Genomic DNA, 19,834 nt, shown 5'->3' on the forward strand with positions numbered 1-19,834 from the left:
ATTTAAAAAAAATTCTTTTGTAATACTTACAGCCAATCTGTGATTATTTGCAAGGCTGATCATTTGCTGAGATAGGCCATTTAGTAAACGAGTACGAAGAGTTAGGTCATCAATATCATTCCGAAAAGGGATAGCAATACTATCCACTATCACTAATCGAACCTAAAAACAGGAAACACAATGAGATTAGGTACCCAATATAAACTAACAAAAAAAGAATGCAAAAAGTATTACTCATTTTGGGGTAAGGAGGGAAACTATGTAATATCCAGTGTTCTACTTCCAAAAGTCTTACTATTCTTTTTTTTTTGGTTTTTTTTTTGGGGGGGCCACACCAGCTGACACTTCAGGGATTACTGCTGGCTATGTGCTCAGAAATTGCTCCTGGGGCCGGGCGGTGGCGCTGGAGGTAAGGTGCCTGCCTTGCCTGCGCTAGCCTAGGATGGACCGCGGTTCGATCCCCCGGCATCCCATATGGTCCCCCAAGAAGCCAGGAGCAACTTCTGAGCGCATAGCCAGGAGTAACCCCTGAGTGTCACAGGGTGTGGCCCAAAAACCAAAAAAAAAAAAAAAAAAAAGAAATTGCTCCTGTCTTGGGGGGCCATATGGAACTCCAGGGATCAAACCGTGGTCCGTCCTACTTTAGTTTAGCCATGTGCAAGGCAAATGCCCTACCACTGTGCCACTGCTCCAACACCCAAAAGCCATACTATTCTTGTGTAATATGTCATTCATGTAACATTCTAGTCACCAGAAGTAAATATGCACTCTTTTTTTTTTGGTTTTTGGGCCACAAATATGTACTCTTAATTTGATCGTGTATCAACTTAAAATAAAATCAACAATAAGAAGGGGCCTGGAAGGTGGCGCTAGAGGTAAGGTGTCTGCCTTGCAAGCGCTAGCGTAGGACAGACCGCAGTTCGATCCCCCGGCGTCTCATATGGTCCCCCCAAGCCAGGGGTGATTTCTGAGCGCATAGCCAGGAGTAACCCCTGAGCATCAAACGGGTGTGACCCAAAAACCAAAACAAAACAAAAAAAATCAACAATAAGAAAAAACAATTTTTTGCAACTGGACAATGTCCTGACAGATATTTTGATTTTATTTTTGGCTATACCCTGCAGTGTTTAGGGGCTACTCAGGTTCAATGCTTGCTCACAGCAGTGCTTGAGAAAGGACTGGAAGTTTTGGGGACAGAACCCAAGGAACCCACATTCAAAATATGTAAGTCATTTCTCCAGTCCTTTCAGGATTTTTTTTTTTTTTTTAAATTAGGGGCCTGAGGGGGGGCGGAGCTATAACACAGTAGTAAAGCATTCGCCTTGCACGTGGCCAACACAGGACAGATCCTGGTTTGAATTCCTGCATCCCATATGGTCCCCTGAGCCTGCCTGGAGCGACTTCTGAGCACAGAGCCAGAAGTGACCCCCCCAAAAAAAAACAAAACAACAACAAAAAATTAGGGGCCTGAGGGGCTAGAGCGGTGGTGCAAGGGGTAAGGCGTCTGCTTTGCCCAGGTTACCATAGAACAGACTGAGGTTCTATTCCCTTGTGTCCCATATGATCCCCCAAGCCAGGAGCAATTTCTGAATGCATAGCCAGGAAAAAGCCTCTGAGCATCACTGGGTATGGCCCAAAAACCAAATAAAATAAAATAAAAAATTAAAAAAGTTTAGGAGCGGGCCCGGAGAGATAGCACAGCAGTGTTTGCCTTGCAAGCAGCCGATCCATGACCAAAGGTGGTTGGTTCGAATCCCGGTGTCCCATATGGTCCCCTGTGCCTGCCAGGAGCTATTTCTGAGCAGACAGCCAGGAGTAAGCCCTGAGCACCGCCAGGTGTGGCCCAAAAACAAAAAAAACAAAAACAAAACAAAACAAAAAAGTTTAGGAGCAGGTAGGGTGTTTTCCTTGCATGTGGCCAACTGGATTTGATCCCTGATTTCCAGCATCCGATATGGTTGGTCCCCTGAGCCTGCAAGGAATCATTTCTAAGCACAGAGCCAGGAGTAACCCCTGAGCACCTCTGGGTGTGGCCCCAAAACAACAATAAAAATAAAACCCTAAACTTTAGGACAGGATGTTTTATTTGATGACAGGAGGAGTAGTTCCTGGGCCCCTACCCTCACCTGTACTTAGGACTTGTTTCTATTTTTTTTTCTCTTTTTGGTTTTTGGGTCACACCCGGAAGTGCTCAGGGGTTACTCCTGGCTCCATGCTCAGAAATCGCTACTGGCAGGCTCAGGGGACCATATGGGATGGCAGGATTCAAACCATCGACCTTCTGCATGCAAGGTAATCGCTCTACCTCCATGCTATCTCTCTGGCTCCTAAGACTTATTTCTAACTTTGTGCACATGGATTGCTCCTGGCAGTGCTCAGAGTCCAATATATAGTGCAATGAATTAAGCCTTGGTTAGCTACACACAAAGCAAGTGCCTTATCCACTGTCTCTCTGAGCCCAGGAGGAGATAGTCAGAATGGTTGTCTCTTACTTTTCATTGTAACTAAATACTTCCAAAGAAACGTGGCTAGGACCAGAGAGAAAGCTCAATAGGCTAAGTGCATGTTTTGCATGCAAGAGGCCCAAGTTACTGCCCATTGAAGGCATCTCCTCAGATACTGAGCAGAGACTAGCTTGAGCAAAGCTAGCTGTGGCCCTAAAACCAAAAAAGAAGAGAAAAAAAATCTCAAAAAATAAACCCTAGGGGGCTGGAATGATGGCATATTGGGTAGGGTGTTTAACTTGCATGCTGTGGACATAGGTTTGAACCCTAGCATCCCATATAGTCCCCTGAGCCTGCCAGGAGTAACCCCTGAGCCAGAGCCAGGAGAAACTGCAGGGTGTGGCCCCAAAACCACAAAACCAATTTGAATAGATAAATAAGTAAATAAACTAATGCCTTTAAAAAAAAATTCCATACATGTTTGGTTAGTTCTAGTTCAGCACTTGAAACATACCTTTGAGTGTTCTGAAAGGAATTCTGGAAGAAGGTAAACTTGTGCCAATAGTTCTGTGTAGTTACAACAACGGAAATAATAAATATGGGAAAGAATATTTTCCAGAGTGAAGTCCTCCAAAGCTTCTGAATACTCTGAAACATAATGTAAGTAGTCAATTTAATCTGGTTCGATATGCTGATTAAAGAAAAATAATTTTAAAACCTTTTCCTTGAATTAAAAGATATTAAAATTGAAGCAAATTTTTCATAATTTAAAATTTCACAATTTCTGACTTATTTCCATCTTTCCACTTTTTTCCCCTGTATACAAGGTTCTTCAAAAAATAATTGTTTATTTTGGGCCACTCTTCCCTGTGGTGCTCTGGGTTACTCCTGCTCTGTACTTGAGGATACAGCAGGTAGTGTGCTTGCCTTGCACATGGCCAACCCGGGCTGAATCCACAGCACTCCATATGATCCTAAGTTCAACCAGGAGTGAATCTGGAACATAGTCATGAATAAGCCCTGAGTCCTGAATGTGGGTCAAAAACTAGAAAAATTTCTAAGTGCAGAGCCAAGAATAACTACTGAGCACTGCTGGGTGTGGCCCAAAAACCAAAAAAAAAAAAAAAAAAGAAAAGAAAAGAAAAGAAAAAAACAGAACTACTACTATAATTCTAAAGCTTTCCTTTTCATATTTCTGGATAGTGACTTAAACTGAAGTAACAAAATAAAATCTGATTTCTTTTGGGGGATCATGCAGTGTTCAGGGGACTACTTACAGAGCCAAGGATTGAACCTGGTTCAGATGCATGCAACATACCCTATACTCTATCTCCAGTCCAAAAAAATTTTTTGTATGATAAATTAAAAAAATAAAAAAATGTTATTTATGAAAAATATAAAATTCCTTCCTTAGATTTCCTATCTGCTGTGCTAGCTCTCTAGCCCCAAGTATTTTTAATTTTTTTTCATACTCTGGAGATAAAATATAAGGGATCTGGTAGTACTCTGGGTTACTCCCAAGACCCTTGTGAGAACATGTGGTACTAGTGATTTAATCGGGGTGGGTTTGCCACTTGCCAAACAAAGAGTCTTTTTTTTTTTGGTTTTTGGGCCACACCCGTTTGACGCTCACGGGTTACTCCTGGCTATGCGCTCAGAAGTCACTCCTGGCTTGGGGGGACCATATGGGATGCTGGGGGAATCAAACCACGGTCCGTCCATCCTAGCGCTTGCAAGGCAGATACCTTACCTCGAGCACCACCTCTCCGGCCCCAAGCAAAGAGTCTTGACCCTGCACTATCTCTGAGAACCTAAACAAATCAATCCCCCACCCCCTCCGCCGGCTCCCCCAACGAATCAATTTTTTAAAAAATTTTTTACATATCTGGGCCCGGAGAGATAGCACAGCGGCGTTTGCCTTGCAATCAGCCGATCCAGGACCAAAGGTGGTTGGTTCGAATCCCGGTGTCCCATATGGTCCCCCGTGCCTGCCAGGAGCTACTTCTGAGCAGACAGCCAGGAGTAACCCCTGAGCAACGCCACGAGTGTGGCCCAAAAAAAAAAAAAATTTTTTTTACATATCTTTATTTAAGCACCATGATTACAAACATGTTTGTAGGTGAATTTCAGTTGTAAAAAAGAATACCCCAGGGCCCGAAGAGATAGCACAGCGGCGTTTGCCTTGCAAGCAGCTGATCCAGGACTAAAGGTGGTTGGTTCGAATCCCGGTGTCCCATATGGTCCCCCGTGCCTGCCAGGAGCTATTTCTGAGCAGACAGCCAGAAGTGAGCCCTGAGCACTGCCGGGTGTGGCCCAAAAAAAAAAAGAACACCCTACTTCACCAGTGTAACCTTCCCACCATCAATGTCTCCTATCTCCTGTACTCAAGACAGGAATTCTATTTCTTTCACAAGTCAATTTTTAAATAATGGTAGAAGACTGGTGATCAAGCCTTAACCCCTATACTATCTCTCTGGCCCTAAAGATAGTTATTGAAAACTATTTTTAATTTAATTTTGTTTTGGGCCACACCCATGATCATCAGGGTGCACTGCTTGGTATCAAGCCTAGCCTCCTACACACAAAGCATAATACTCAGCCATTGAGCTAAGATTTTTTTTAATCTAAGGAAGGAAAAAACTTTTATGAAAATCATTTTAAGGGCCAGAGTGGTGGTGCAAGTAGTAGGGTGCTTGCCTTGCACCACCACTAACGGGTGCGGCTAACCTAGGACGGACCTCAGTTTGATCCCCCAGCATCCCATATGGTCCCCCAAGCCAGGGGCAATTTCTGAGCGCATAGCCAGAAGTAACTCCTAAGCATAACCAGGTGTGCCCCCGTCAAAAGAAAATCATTTTAGAATTATCCAAAAATTAGGGCTAGGGATGTAGCTAGGGATTAGGGTAGGGAACGTGCCTTGCACAGAACCAAACCAAATTTCATCCTCTCTCACATATAGGATCCTCTGAGCCCATCAGGAGTGATTCCAACATGTTAACTTACCCTTTTCCTTATGAGTTCCTGCTACAAGATGAAGGTGATGAATACAGGCAGTAGCGAGGTCTACCACTCTACTAACCATAAAACTTCCTTCTGTGTCAATAAAAATTGCTTCACCGTTCACTCCTCCAAAACATTCTGGTATCTGTACATCTACTGCCAACTGGAAACTGTCAAGAGAAAGAAGTCAAAGTATGAAATCATTTGCCTTTAAGCCAGTATTTGCTGAACTCCATATCACTATCCACATTGGGGAGATAGTTCTAAGAGACCAAACACTTCAGAAATATACATATATTCTCAAGGCAATAAAAATGATCCAAATATGTACATCAATGACAGCTAGGATTGGAGGTGGGAGTTGCTGTGCCTAGAGAATCATAATTAAGATTAGTGATGCTCAGGGGCTACTCCTGGCTATGCACTTAGAAATTGCTCCTGGCTTGGGGGACCACATGGGACGCCGGGGGATTGAGCTGAGGTCTGTCCTAGGCTAGCAAGGCAGAAGTCTTACAGCTTGCGCTACTGCTCCAGCCCCAAGACTGGTTCTTTTTTATTTTTTGGTGGTGGTGCCCAGGACTGATCCTTTAACATTGAGCACATCCCCAGCACTTAAATGTTTAGGCCTTTGGGAAGGAATCCTTTCTCATTATAGATAAATCTACTTTCAAACATTTACCTTTAAGTCTCAAGAAATAATTATACGGGCCCGGAGAGATAGCACAGTGGCGTTTGCCTTGCAAGCAGCCAATCCAGGACCAAAGGTGGTTGGTTCGAATCCCGGGGTCCCACCCATATGGTCCCCGCACCTGCCAGGAGCTATTTCTGAGCAGACAGTCAGAAGTAACCCCTGAGCACCACCAGGTGTGACCCAAAAACCAAAGAGAGAGAGAGAGAGAGAGAGAGAGAGAGAGAGAGAGAGAGAGAGAGAGAGAAAGAGAGAGAATTATACAGGGCGAGAGAGATAGCATGGAGGTAGGGCATTTGCCTTGCATGCAGAAGGACAGTGGTTTGAATCCGGCATCCCATATGGTCCCCTGAGCCTGCCAGGAGCAATTTCTGAGCGCTAAGCCAAGAGTAACCCCTGAGCGCTGCCAGGTATGGCCCAAAAACCCAAAACAAACAAACAAACAAAAAAACACAGGGAGGGGAGGGGAGCTAGAAAGATAATATGGAGGTTAAGGAGCTTGCCTTACATGCTACTGACTGGAGTTTGGTCCTTAACACAACAATCAGTCCTGGGAGTACCATCAGGAAGAGTGAGAGCTACATAGTACAGAGGGTTGAGTGTTTGCCTTGCAACCAGCCAACCTGGGTTTGATCTGAGGCATCCTATATGTTCCTCCAAGCAATGCCAGTACTAATTTCTGAGTGCAGAGCCAGGAGTACACCCTGAACACACTAGAAATGGGCCTAAGATAAAATGAAAAAAAAATTTTAAGTTCACCAGCTTTAAACTTAGGAAGTCTTAAAAAAAAAAAAAAAAAAAGGAGGGGCCAGAGAGATAGCATGGAGGTAGGATGTTTGCTTTGCATGCAAAAGGTTGGAATCCCGGCATCCCATATGGTCCCCCGAGTCTGCCAGGAGCAATTTCTGAGTACAGAGCCAGGAGTAAGCCAAGAGCTCGAGTACCGCTGGTGTGGCTCAAAAAAACAAATGGAAGAGTACATGCATGCCTTTTTAGGTCTCCTGACTGTACATCTATAGCACAATATTTAATTAGATAATTAGACCAAGCCCACCCTTAAGAGAAGAACATTTTGTTTTACCATAATTGTGTTTTTCCAACACCTGGTGTACCACAAATCTCTGTTGTTTTGGTTAAGGGTACTCCACCCCCAAGAATATTATCTAGTGCTGAACAGAAGGTAATTATAAAGTTCTGGGTATGCTCCTGCTTAAGAAGTTCCAGTGCTGTACACTTCTTGTCTGATTCAGCTGTACCAGCATATCTTGGTTCATCTGTGAGACATTCTTTTTTTATAATTTGCAGAGTTTCTAAGGCTTCTTCTTTAGATATCCCAACTTCTGAAAGGGAAACAAACAAAACCAACACCCTGATTATTTGAGAGAACCAGAAGTATAAAACGGTATTCAACTATCTTAATTTTTTTTTTGTTTTTGTTTTTGGGTCACACTCAGCAGTGCTCAGGGTTAATCCTGGCTCTGTGCTCAGAAATCGCTCCTGGCAGGCAAGGGGCACCATATGGGATGCCGGGATTCAAACCACTGTCTGTCCTGGTTCGGCTGCTTGCAAGGCAAACGCCCTACTGCTGTACTATCTCTCCCTTATCTGTTTTCTTGATATTTATATACCAGTTGAAAGATTTTCCTATTATGCAAGAAGTATAATTCAGAAATCTAGAACTCCAGGGCCGAAGATAGCACAGCAGTAGGGTATTTGCCTTACATGTAGGCCTACCAGGACAGACGCGGGTTTGATTCCCGGCATACTATATGGTCTTCCCCGAGCCTGCCAGGAACAATTTCTGAACAGAGAGCCAGGAGTAACCCAACTGCCGCCAACTGTGGCCAAAAGAAAACCAACGACCACCACCTAGAATTCCAAAGCATTTCTGAATATCAACAAGAGTATCTCACGAAATAGGAAGAAAAAAGTAGGGGCCGGGGCCAGAGAGATAGCACAATAGTAGGGTGTTTGCCTTGCACCATCCAACCCAGAACAGAGAATGGTTAGAAGCCAAGCATCTGGTATGGACCCCCGAGCCTGCCAAGAGCAATTTCTGAGTAGAGCCAGAAGTAAATCCTGAGTGCAGGGGTCGGAGAGATAGCACAGTGGCGTTTGCCTTACAAGCAGCCGTCCCAGGACCAAAGGTGGTTGGTTCAAATCCCGGCATCCCATATGGTCCCCTGTGCCTGTCAGGAGCTATTCCTGAGCAGATAGCCAGAAGTAACCCCTGAGCATCGCCGGGTGTGGCCCAAAAACAAAAGCAAAAAGAAAACATTAATATTAGGGGGCCAGAGAGATAGCAGAGCGGTAGGGCATTTGCCTCGCATGCACCAACCCAGGACAGACGGTGGTTCGAATCCCAGCATCCCATATGGTCCCCCGTGCCTGCCAGGAATGATTTCTGAGTGCAGAGCCAGGAGTAACCTCTGAGCACACAAACAAAAAAAAATTAATATTAATATATTTAATATATTGTCATAAGGCATACAAATTGTTTTGTTTGGGGGAAATACCTAGCTATGCTCAGGGATCACACCTGGTGAGCTTGAGGACCATATGAAATACTGGGGATTGAACTTGAATCAGTCACAAGTAAGGCAAATACACCACACAGTGTTACCTCTGGTCTGTGAATACAAATTATTTTTTTATTTTTTAATTTTAAGCACATACCTAGCAGTATTTTATTCCTAGCTCAGTATTGAAGGACCACTCCAAACAATGCTTGGGGAACCATATGTAGTGCCGAGATTGAAAATAACTCTAGCAGGGGGCCGGAGAGATAGCATGGAGGTAAGGCGTTTGCCTTTCATGCAGGAGGTCATCGGTTCGAATCCCGGCGCCCCATATGGTCTCCTGTGCCTGCCAGGAGCAATTTCTGAGCCTGGAGCCAGGAATAACCCCTGAGCACTGCCAGGTGTGACCCAAAAACCAAAAAAAAAAAAAAAGAAAATAACTCTAGCTGGAGTGATAGTACAGTGTGTAAGGTGGCTTAATCCCTAGCATCCCATATGGCTGGCCCCCATAGCACTGCCAGAGATGATACCTACAGAACCAGGAATAACCCCTGAGCACTGTTGGGTGTGGCCCTAAAATGAAACAAAATAGCTTAAATGCACAACTAAACAAGATGCAATTTTAAGAATACTAAGTATTATTCATGATTGAGAGCCATGGAAAATTTATGTATTGCTACTTAATGAAAATTATTATTTGACCTACAAATACTTTAATACATTATGCTTGCTCAACTACATAATTTCATTCCTATCCAACAATAATTATGCTTGAAAAGTAAGAATGCTAATTACAAAATATGATCAGGAAAAAAATTCAGGTGTGTGCATACAGTGGGTACTAGGGATGTAGCCTTGCATGTGCCCTGGATCTGGTTTCAGACAGATACACACTTACACACAAACACATATAAAACAATACGGGTTGGAGAGATAGCAGATAGGGTTCAATCCATAAGCACCCTAAGCCTGCTAGGAGTGATCTCTGAGCACAGAGCCAGGAGTAAGCTCTGAACACCACTGGGTATGACTAGAAACAAAATAAAAAACAAATAATGGTGGGGATGAAATTAATAATGGGCTTAAAGATACTAACTATATGGGGCTGGAGAGATAGTATGGAGGTGGGGCATTTGCCTTGCATGCAGGACGGTGGTTCGAATCCTGGCATCCCATATGATCCCCCGATCCTGCCAGGAGCGATTTCTGAGCATAGAGCCAGGAGAAACTCCTGAGCGCTGCTGGGTGGGACCCATTTAAAAAAAAAAAAAGAAAGAAAGAAAGTACAGGGGCGGGCCCGGAGAGATAGCACAGCGGCGTTTGCCTTGCAAGCAGCCAATCCAGGACCAAAGGTGGTTGGTTCGAATCCCGGTGTCCCATATGGTCCCCCGTGCCTGCCTGGAGCTATTTCTGAGCAGACAGCCAGGAGTAACCCCTGAGCACTGCCGGGAGTGGCCCAAAAACCAAAAAAAAAAAAAAAAAGAAAGTACAGGGGCTTTGCATGCAGTGAACCCGAGCTCGAATTCCGCTAGACCCCCCAGAAAGGCAAAGTGTGGCCCGCCAGCCCTGCATGCCCTAGAAAAATATCTTCTAGGGGGCCAGCTGGAAGGGCATTTGACTTAGCGGGGCCGACCCGGATTCAATTCTCAGAATTCCAATGGTCCCCCGAGCCTGCCAGGAATAAGTAATTCCAGAGCTCTGCAGTCAGGAGTAACCTGAGCGCCACTGCAGGTGAGAATCCGCTTTCTAGGATCTTCTACAGTGGGAGAGAAAGCTCAACAGGTTCAAGGGAGCAGTCCCCTGAGCACGCTAAATGTGACTCAAAATACAAATGAAATTAAATCATCTTCTAACTTAACACAATGCTCTGCATAGGATAGAACGTGCATAGCGGGACTAAGCAGCTACATTCTTAGCTACCTCAGGACACAAGGATTTTGCACGCATGCATAATAACTCAATATTTTTTGAAGATGAGGGTCTCCCAGAGATTCACACGATAAACAGTGCTGTTTTCCTCGTTCTTGGTGACAAATCCTCCATGTCTCAAATTTAATAATCCCTTGGCTTTGGACAGCCAGCCTGGGTGGTTTCCAATCCTACTCCCCTACTACCTGGCTCAATCATCCAAAGTGACTTAACCTCCCCAAACATCAGTTTCGTTATGTATTTGCTAAGATAAGGCTACAGGAAGAGGTTTTTTGAGAAATACAAATGACGGGATCTAGTCTTCACCCGGCATCGAAGGAGAAAGCAACCAGCAAAAGTATCAAGACGACAGTCCTGGAGCTCCAGCGGTGGCACAAGCTGTAAGGCAGACGCCTTACAATGCCTTGCAAGCGCTAGCCTAGACAGGACCGCGGTTCGATCCCCCGGAGTCCCAAGCCAGGAGCGATTTCTGGGCACAGAGCCAGGAGTAACCTGGGGGGTGTGGCCCCAAAACCAAAATACAAAAACAAAGCAAGGGAAGTCCTAACCATCAAACTATTTTACTTATTTTTTTTCACCCACCCTATCTTTCTTATTTATTTTTCTTTCCTCCAAGCTATTTTAAGCGGGGTTAGGGAGGGAGTTTCAGGATGTAAACATGGGGAAAGGAAGAGGAAGGGGCGCAGCTGAAATTGACCAGACCTGGAGCTACAGCCCGAAAGCGGGACTTTTGAGACAGGAGCCGGGGACGCCTTCCACTGCTGAGGCTGGAGTCTTTTACCTTTGCTGAGCTCTAAAGGTTTCACCTCTAAGAGCTCCTCTGCAGTCTCATAACCCGCAGACTCCAGCTTCACCCGCACAGCCGGGCACAGAGGGAAACTTAACAAATCCCGCTGCATTTTCAAAGCCCGCCGCGGCCACGCTCAGCCGTGCTCACACCCGGGAGTCCGAAGCCCGGGCGGCCCGGAAGTCTCAATCCCGCGCGGCTAAACGTCACGATCTGCGCATGCGCATGTCGTGTGACGTCAGCCGGAAGGGGAGGAGCCTGCCGCCCGGCGGCGGCACGCGGCCTGAGGCTTCGCCACTCCCCCAACGCTGCGCCGTCTTCGCGCTGGGGCCTCTCGCCACTTATATTGTGCTTATTTCACAGTCCCATTAGGGTTTCCCGCCAAACGTACAAACTGCCCTTATCAAAAAGAAAAAGGACTAGAAATTTTAGTCCGGAGAGATAGCACAGCGGCGTTTGCCTTGCAAGCAGCCGATCCAGGACCAAAGGTGGTTGGTTCGAATCCCGGTGTCCCATATGGTCCCCTGTGCCTTCCAGGAGCTATTTCTGAGCAGACAGCCAGAAGTAACCCCTGAGCACCATTGAGTGTGACCCAAAAACCAAAAAAAAAAAAAAAAAAAAAAAGAAATTTTAGTACAGAGCTTTCCACGATAGGGCTGATCCTGGTTATATCCCCAGCATCCCCTGTGATTATATATATATCCCCTGTAGTTATATCCCTCAGCACCACCAGAAGTTATTTCCTGAATGCAAAACTAGGAGTGACCCCCCCTCAGGGCCCCAAAGCCAAATTAACAAAGATAAGCATTAACTCGAAAGAGGATGGAAATCCAAGTTTGGAAAGCTAGGCCCACTGGGTCCTGCACGTCCTACACATCTCATGATGACCCATTCAATGGAAATTTTGGGGGTGGTTCCTAGGGATGATCACCCCACCCCTAATGGGAGCTACACAGGAGATGAGGATGGAAATCAAACTTTGGAAAGCTAGGCCCACTGGATCCTACACATTTTATCTTCCCACCGTGATCCTTTAAGTGGAAAATTTGGGGCGGTTTCTAGGAATGATTCACCCCTAATGGGAGCTACACACGGAAGAGGATAGAAATTAAATTTTGGAAAACCAGGCCCACTGGATCCTACACATCTTCTCATCTTCTCATCCTGGCCCTTTCAGTGGAAACTTTGGGGGAGATTCCTAGGCATGATCACCCCATCCCTAATGGGAGCTACACAGGGAAGAGGATGGAAATCCAAGTTTGGAAAGCCAGGCCCACTGGATCCTACACATCTCCTCACCTACACATCTCATCTCATCCTGACCCATCCAGTGGAAACTTTGGGGGTGGTTCCTAGGAATGATCATCCTGACTGGGAGCTAGCTTCAAAACACTGGGAAGCAGCTGCGGGTTAGAGCCTGGATCAGTGACGTGGAAGGGCCTTGAGGCTCCTCTCACCGGATGCCCCACATCGCCCCCTCGCCTCCCCGTTCCCGCCCTCGCCTCCTCGCGAGGCATTGTGGGCCTGCGCCCCTCGGATGTGGGGAACGCCCCACGCCCACCGCCCCGCACCCACACACCTCGAGTCCCGAGCTGGTGGTGGTCTCTGAGGCCGTTGGTTCTTCGTCGCCTGCGTGGTTCACAAAGTAAGCACCTCGGATCCCAGGGGGCTGTGCCTGGGTTGGGGGGTGCCGAGGGAGGAGGTGGGGTACCCAAGGACCCCCTGGCCCCCCATTCTGGGTTCTGGTTCAAGAGTGAGCAAGGGGCCGCTTCTCCCAGAACCTCGAGTGGATCCGGGGACAGTTTGGAAAATGTGAACTTTAGTTCTCTCCTTGCCCAAAGAGGGTTTGTTTTTTTTGGGGGGGTAACTCGAGTTGTTTGCACAATCTTTTGGGTATGGTCTTAGCCGCGGCCTAAACCAACTCCTTAAATATTGCAAACCACGGTCTTTGGAACATGTGAACTCTATAGAGAAGGAGGGAAACATGGAAAAGTACTTCAGGTTTCCAGTATGTCACGTAGACCGATTGGTCTTGACACAAGGAGGAAATCTTTTGGGGTCCCTTGAAAGTTGTGAACCGGGATCGGCGAATGGGGTAACTGAGGCCCAAGAGTCAAGTTGGGTTCCAGCTCTGTTCCGTTTATTCGAGGCATAAGGTGGAATACTTACACTCAATTTTTTGACAGAACATAAAGCTAATTTACAGAAAAAGGCATGGGGCAAACTGTTTGAGGCATATTTCTGATGCAGGATAGTTTCACTTTTGAGGCTGCTTTTTTGCTATCAGTAGTTTCTCAGTAGCAAGGTCTGTTGAGAATTGTTTTGGTTTTATGCACACTGAACTGGAGCCTGAAATGGTAACTCTTACTATGGTTGCATGTAGGTTAGGAGCAATGTTAGATTTGAGGGGGAGTGATTATTCTATAGGACTAAATAAAAATACTTGAATCTACGCAAATGTTCGTCATAAGGTGTGTTTATATATCTGAGTAAATTTTAAGAGAGGCTCTAAGAAAAGTGAGTAATAATATTAAAAAATATTTGAAGCCATGTAAATATTAAATATGAGTAATCTTAGAATGTCAGCTGAAGGTATGTCTTAACTAATATTTATGCTACACCCCTTTATTTCCTGAATGCCTCATGGACAGGCAACCAAGGTTTTTTTCAGGGCCCTAATGCCTATGAGTACAGGTTATTTTTTCAAGCATTATTTTTTTCAGGTGCTACTTTTTTCAAACGTCCTCTCTGCGAAGACAGACTGCTTTAAAAAGTTCCTTGTGGGCGTGGAGAGATAGCACAGCGGCATTTGCCTTGCAGCAGCCGATCCAGGACCAAAGGTGGTTGGTTCGAATCCTGGTGTCCCATACAGTTCCCCGTGCCTGCCAGGAGCTATTTCTGAGCAGACAGCCAGGAGTAACCCCTGAGCACTGCCGGGTGTGGCCCAAAAACCAAAAAGAAAAAAAGAAAAAGTTCCTTGTAATAACAGACAACTTTTTTAAAAAAACTTCTCTTTGGCAGTTAGGGCCTTTATGAACTTGGTGCCTTCCTAGGTATCAGGATTTGTTACCACGGGGGTTGTAGTACCAGTAGATTTTAAGGACTCATAATTTATGTGGGAAATAAAGACTTAGGGAACCAGAATGATAGTACAGTGAGTAACATACAGCCAATCAGGGTTCGAACCCCGGCGCCCCATATGGTCCCCAAGGACATCCAGGAGTGATCCCTGAACCACTGGGTGTGACCCCCAAAAACTAAAACAAAAATGGCATTGAATCTCAGCATTTTCCCCGAAGTCAGAATTATAATTGATGGAGCGGGAGAAATAGCATGGAGGTAAGGTGTTTGCCTTTCAGGCAGAAGGACAGTGGTTCGAATCCCGGCATCCCTTAGGAACCCTCCGAGCCTGCCAGGAGCGATTTCTGAGTGTAGAGCCAGGAATAACCCCTGAGCGCTGCCGGGTGTGATAAAAAAAAAAAAAAAAAAAAAAAGAATTATAACCGAGTACACTTTCTTTGACCCAAGTTACCTCCTCCAAATATGAGCCTTACTTGAGGGAGTGGGGCCTGGGAGATTCCACACCCCACCCCATCTTTGGTAGATTAGGAAAAGTCTGGAAGGATTAATCAAAATGTTATTTGATCCTTGCTACATTGCTTAACTTCCAGGAGGATCCACATCTGGACCTGCAGTTAACATTACAGAAATGTATGCAGGGAAACTGGTTTAGCCTTTTTTTTTCTTTTGTGAACCTTGTATAAAACCCAGGGCCTGGGGCTTGACCGATAGCACAGCTGTAGGGCATTTGCCTTGCACATGAGGGACCCAGGACAGGCCTTGGTTCCATCCCTTTGTCCCATATGATCCCCAGAGCTTGCCAAGAGCAATTTCTGAGTGTATAGCCAGGAGCAACCACTGAGCGCCTACTTTTTTATTTTTTGAGACCATACCTGGTGGTGGTGCTCCAGGACCATGTGGTCCCAGAGATTTAGCACAGCACTCGAGCAGGCAAAGCAACTTTCCAGTCATTTAAACTATCTCCCAAGCCATGTTTTTATTATTTTATTTTATATTACTTTATGTTTGGCCACACCCCACGATGCCCAGGAGTTACTCCTGCTCTGCACTCAGGACTCATTCCTGACAGTGTTGGGGTCACCATATGGTATGTGGGGGGGGAGTTGGATTGGCAATGTGCTGGCAAGTACCTTCCCTGCTCTACTATCTCTCTGGCCCCCACATTTTTATTATTCCTTTTTTTTTTTTTCCGGTGGCACTTGGGTTATTCTAAGAAATCACTCCTGGCAGGCTCAGAGATCATGTGGGATGCCGAGAATGGAATCGGGTTAGCCAAGTGCCCTACCGCTGTGCTATAGCTCTAGTCCCACGTTTTTATTGTTTTAAAGAAAAAATAATACAGGGTCTTGGGTAAAGAAGACTCTGTGTTAACATATTCAGGACATATTCAAATGTTAATTTGATCAAATTCAGTGAAACTGGTCAGTTACATTAACAATTTTGTTTTTTGGGGGTGCTGGGGCTAGAGATATAGTACAACTTGACTTGCATGCAGTTTCTTTTTTGTTTTGTTTTGTTTTTTGGGCCACACCCATTTGATGCTCAGGGGTTACTCCTGGCTATGCGCTCAGAAATTGCCCCTGGCTTGGGGGACCATATGGGATGCTGGGGGATCGAACCGTGGTCCTTTCCTTGGCTAGCGCTTGCAAGGCAGACACCTTACCTGTAGCGCCACCTCGCCGGCCCCTTGCATGCAGTTTCAATCTCCAACATTCCATATGGTTCTTTTAGCACTGCTAGGTGTGGCCCCCAAACAAGATTTTATTTCCCCCAGAGTACCCAGCATTTAGCAGTCAAGAGTGGCATTCTCCCACAGTCCCCCCCACACACACACACACCAGCATCTCCAGGTATTTTCCAAATGCCTTTCCCAGATGTTTTGTTTTTGTTTTTTTTTTTTAATTTTGAACTGGAGCTATAGTACAGCAGATAGGGTGCTTTCCTTGCAAGCAGTTGATCTGGATTTGATCCCTGGCACCACATAAGGTCCCTTAAACTCCACCAGGAATATCCCTTGAATGCAGTCATGAGTAAGCTTTGAACACTGCAGGAGTAGTCCCTAAACAAAACATCCCCTGCAAAAAAAAATAAAAAATAAAAAAGAAGAATTTTGTTTCATTTGAGGATAGAGAGTTTACGTAGAATATGGGATCTGGATCTATTTAGTACAGCAAATAGGACTTGTCCTGTATGCAGCTGACTCAGGTTTAATTCCTGGAATCTCTTATGGAACCTTCTTTCCTGAGTATAGAACCTAGACTAACTCTGAATGTCACTAGGTGTTGCACAAAATTAAACACACTAAAAACAAACCAAAAAGGCAAAAACAAAGCAGTATACGGAATCTGTAGCTATACAACTAAATTATGTTAATGTCTTATTCTAGCCATTGAGTTACCTGTTACGATTTTTTTTTTTTAATTTTTGGACCACACCCGGTGACACTCAGGGTATACTTCTGGCTATGTGCTCAGAAATTGCTCCTGGCTTGGGGGCCATATGAGATGCCAGGATTGAACCCAGGTTTGCCATGAATCTGTGGCGTGCAAGGCAAACGCCCTACTGCTGTGTAATTGCTCCAGCCCCTGATTATTGTGGGTTTTTTGTTGTTGTTGTTGTTTGGTTTTTGGGTCATACCTGGTTGCACTCAGGGGTTACTCCTGGCTCTATGCTCAGAAATTGCTCATGGCAGGCTCTAGGGACCATATGGGATGCCCGGATTAGAACCACCGACCTTCCACATGCAAGGCAAATGCCTTATCTCCATGCTATCTCTTTGGCGCGCGTGTGTGTGTGTGTGTGTGTGTGTGTGTGTGTGTGTGTAGATTCGAACCACCGACCTTCCACATGCAAGGCAAACCCGTATCTCCATGCTATCTCTCCGGCCCATGTATGTGCACGCGCACGCCTGTGCCTGCATGCTATACCCAGTGGTGTTCTTGAGTTGCTGCTAGCTTAGTGCTTGGTGGTCACTTGATAAGAACCTTTGGGTAACTACCCAAATCAATATGGGACTCTCATTGCAAAGCATTCACTCCAACTTTTTTTTTTTTTTTTGGTTTTTGGGCCACACCCGGCGGTGCTCAGGGGTTACTCCTGGCTGTCTGCTCAGAAATAGCTCCTGGCAGGCACGGGGGACCATATGGGACACCAGGATTCGAACCAACCACCTTTGGTCCTGGATCGGCTGCTTGCAAGGCAAACGCCGCTGTGCTATCTCTCCGGGCCCTCACTCCAACTTTTTGATCTATCTTCCCAATCCCATCTCAAGTTTTTGGGGGTAAAGGACCAGGGGCCTTTCTTGTAGTCTATAGTTAATTGGAATTACTGAACATTTTGTTTGTTGGTTTTTGGGCCACACTCGGCAGCACTTGAGATACTCCTGGCTCTGTGCTAGAAAATCACTCCTGGCAGGTTCCAGGAACCATATGGGATGCCTGGTCTGCCTAGGTCAGCCAAAAGCAAGGCAAAAGTCCTACTGCTGGCCGGGCGGTGGCGCTAGAGGTAAGGTGCCTGCCTTGCCTGCGCTAGCCTAGGACGGACCGAGGTTCGATCCCCCGGTGTCCCATATGGTCCCCCAAGCCAGGAGCGACTTCTGAGCGCATAGCCAGGAGTAACCCCTGAGCGTCACCGGGTGTGGCCCAAAAACCAAAAAAAAAAAAAAAAAAAAAAAAAGAACTTGGGGCCGGAGAGATAGCATGGAGGTAAAGTGTTTGCCTTTCATGCAGGAGGTCATCGGTTCGAATCCCGGCGTCCCATATGGTCCCCCGTGCCTGCCAGGAGCAATTTCTGAGCCTGGAGCCAGGAATAACCCCTGAGCACTGCCTGGTGTGACCCAAAAACCAAAAAAAAAAAAAAAAAAAAAAAAAGTCCTACTGCTGTGCAATTATTGCTCCAGCCCCAAGAATCACTGAACATTTTGACTGATATTGTTATTTAGACATACTAAGAGTAGTAATACTGCTCATTATTAATAGTTAATAACCATAGTTAATCTAACTATTCAGATTATTCCTTAACATTTTACTTTGTCATGCTTACTGGACTCTTTCCTGCAGGCGGGGGTGGGGGTGTGATGATATGAATAATTACTTCGTTGTTGGTTTTGGGCCACATTCAGTGATCATATCGGAGTGCCAGGGATCAAACTGGGTGGATGGATGTAAGGCAAGCTCTAGTCCTGCTATAGCATAACTCTGGCCCAACAATATGAATATTTCTGATATAATAGAAAGCAGAAAAAAATTTTTTCCACATATACCTCATAATGCCTGGTCAGGAGTTAATACATGACCTTTCACTAGTTTATTTATGTTTAATAAAGTATTAGTGCAGTGATTTCTGTAACTAAGGGTGATGTTTTTGCCTCACACTTGAGAGTGAGCATGTTTTTTGCACTAGCTTAACCATTAGTATAAAAACCCTGCATTTTACTTCAAGAAATACAGGAATTGGATTTTATTTATTTTTGGTTTTTGGGCCACACCCGTTTGACACTCAGGGGTTACTCCTGGCTCTGTGCTCAGAAATTGCTCCTGGCTTGGGGGGACCCTATGGGACTCCAGGGGTGCGTCCTACGCTAGCGCTTGCAAGGCAGACACCTTACCTCTAGCGCCACCTCGCTGGCCCTAGGAATTGGATTTTTTTTTTTTTTTTGGTTTTTGGGCCACACCCAGCGGTGCTCAGGGGTTACTCCTGGCTGTCTGCTCAGAAATAGTTCCTGGCAGGCACGGGGAACCATATGGGACACCGGGATTCGAACCAACCACCTTTGGTCCTGGATCGGCTGCTTGCAAGGCAAACACCGCTGTGCTATCTCTCCGGGCCCAGGAATTGGATTTTTAAATATAGTTCTTTAAACACTCATTTTCAGAGTTGTTTTTAGTTATGTGGATAATAACTTGTTGAGTTGTGAAAAACATAAATGACAGTGAGGTCAACAGCTATCACACCCTTGAAGGAAGAAAATGACTTTGGTTACTTTTTTTTTTTTTTTGGGTCACACCCAGCGGCTGTCAGGGGTCTCTCCCAGCTCTGCGCTAAGAAATTGCTTCTGGCAGGCACGGGGACCTTATGGAATACCCGGAATAGAAGCATCACTGTCAATCACTGTCGTCCGTCCTACCGCTGTGCTATCTATCTCTCCGGTCCCTGGTTACTTATTTTTATTTAGTTTATTATTTTGTTAGATTTTTGTTTGTTTGTTTTACATATTTGGCAATGCTCAAAAATTTCTCCTGGCTATTCTTGGGGAACCAATGGGATACCAGGGATTGAACTAGATCGACCTTGCCAAACACCTGACCCATTGTACAATCGCTCCCCTTTTTATTTTTTTATTTTTTGTTTTTGTTTTTGTTTTTTGTTTTTTGTTTCTTTGTTTTTG

At 45.4% G+C, this 19,834-nt stretch overlaps 2 protein-coding genes across 2 annotated transcripts in view; both read right to left on the minus strand.

Annotated features, from left to right (window-relative positions):
* The window catches only part of LOC125995660 (DNA repair protein RAD51 homolog 3-like), a 35,765-nt gene extending 29,070 nt beyond the window's left edge, over nt 1-6,695 (minus strand). The window contains exons 1-4 of the mRNA XM_049764708.1: nt 6,652-6,695; nt 5,448-5,614; nt 2,959-3,092; nt 31-162 (exon numbers count right to left, since the gene is read on the minus strand). Of these exons, the coding sequence (XP_049620665.1) occupies nt 31-162; nt 2,959-3,092; nt 5,448-5,614; nt 6,652-6,695 (477 nt within the window). The remainder of the gene's footprint in view (nt 1-30; nt 163-2,958; nt 3,093-5,447; nt 5,615-6,651) is intronic.
* A 514-nt stretch (nt 6,696-7,209) lies between these two features.
* Nucleotides 7,210-11,479, minus strand: LOC126007465 (DNA repair protein RAD51 homolog 3-like). Its single transcript, XM_049772749.1, has 2 exons — nt 11,362-11,479; nt 7,210-7,472 (listed from the first exon to the last, which is right to left on the minus strand). Exons 1-2 carry the CDS (start codon nt 11,477-11,479, stop codon nt 7,210-7,212), a joined length of 381 nt encoding a protein of 126 aa, XP_049628706.1.
* Between the last annotated feature and the right edge of the window lie 8,355 nt (nt 11,480-19,834).

Source organism: Suncus etruscus, chromosome 1 (assembly GCF_024139225.1).
Source record: "Suncus etruscus isolate mSunEtr1 chromosome 1, mSunEtr1.pri.cur, whole genome shotgun sequence".
Taxonomy (NCBI): domain Eukaryota; kingdom Metazoa; phylum Chordata; class Mammalia; order Eulipotyphla; family Soricidae; genus Suncus; species Suncus etruscus.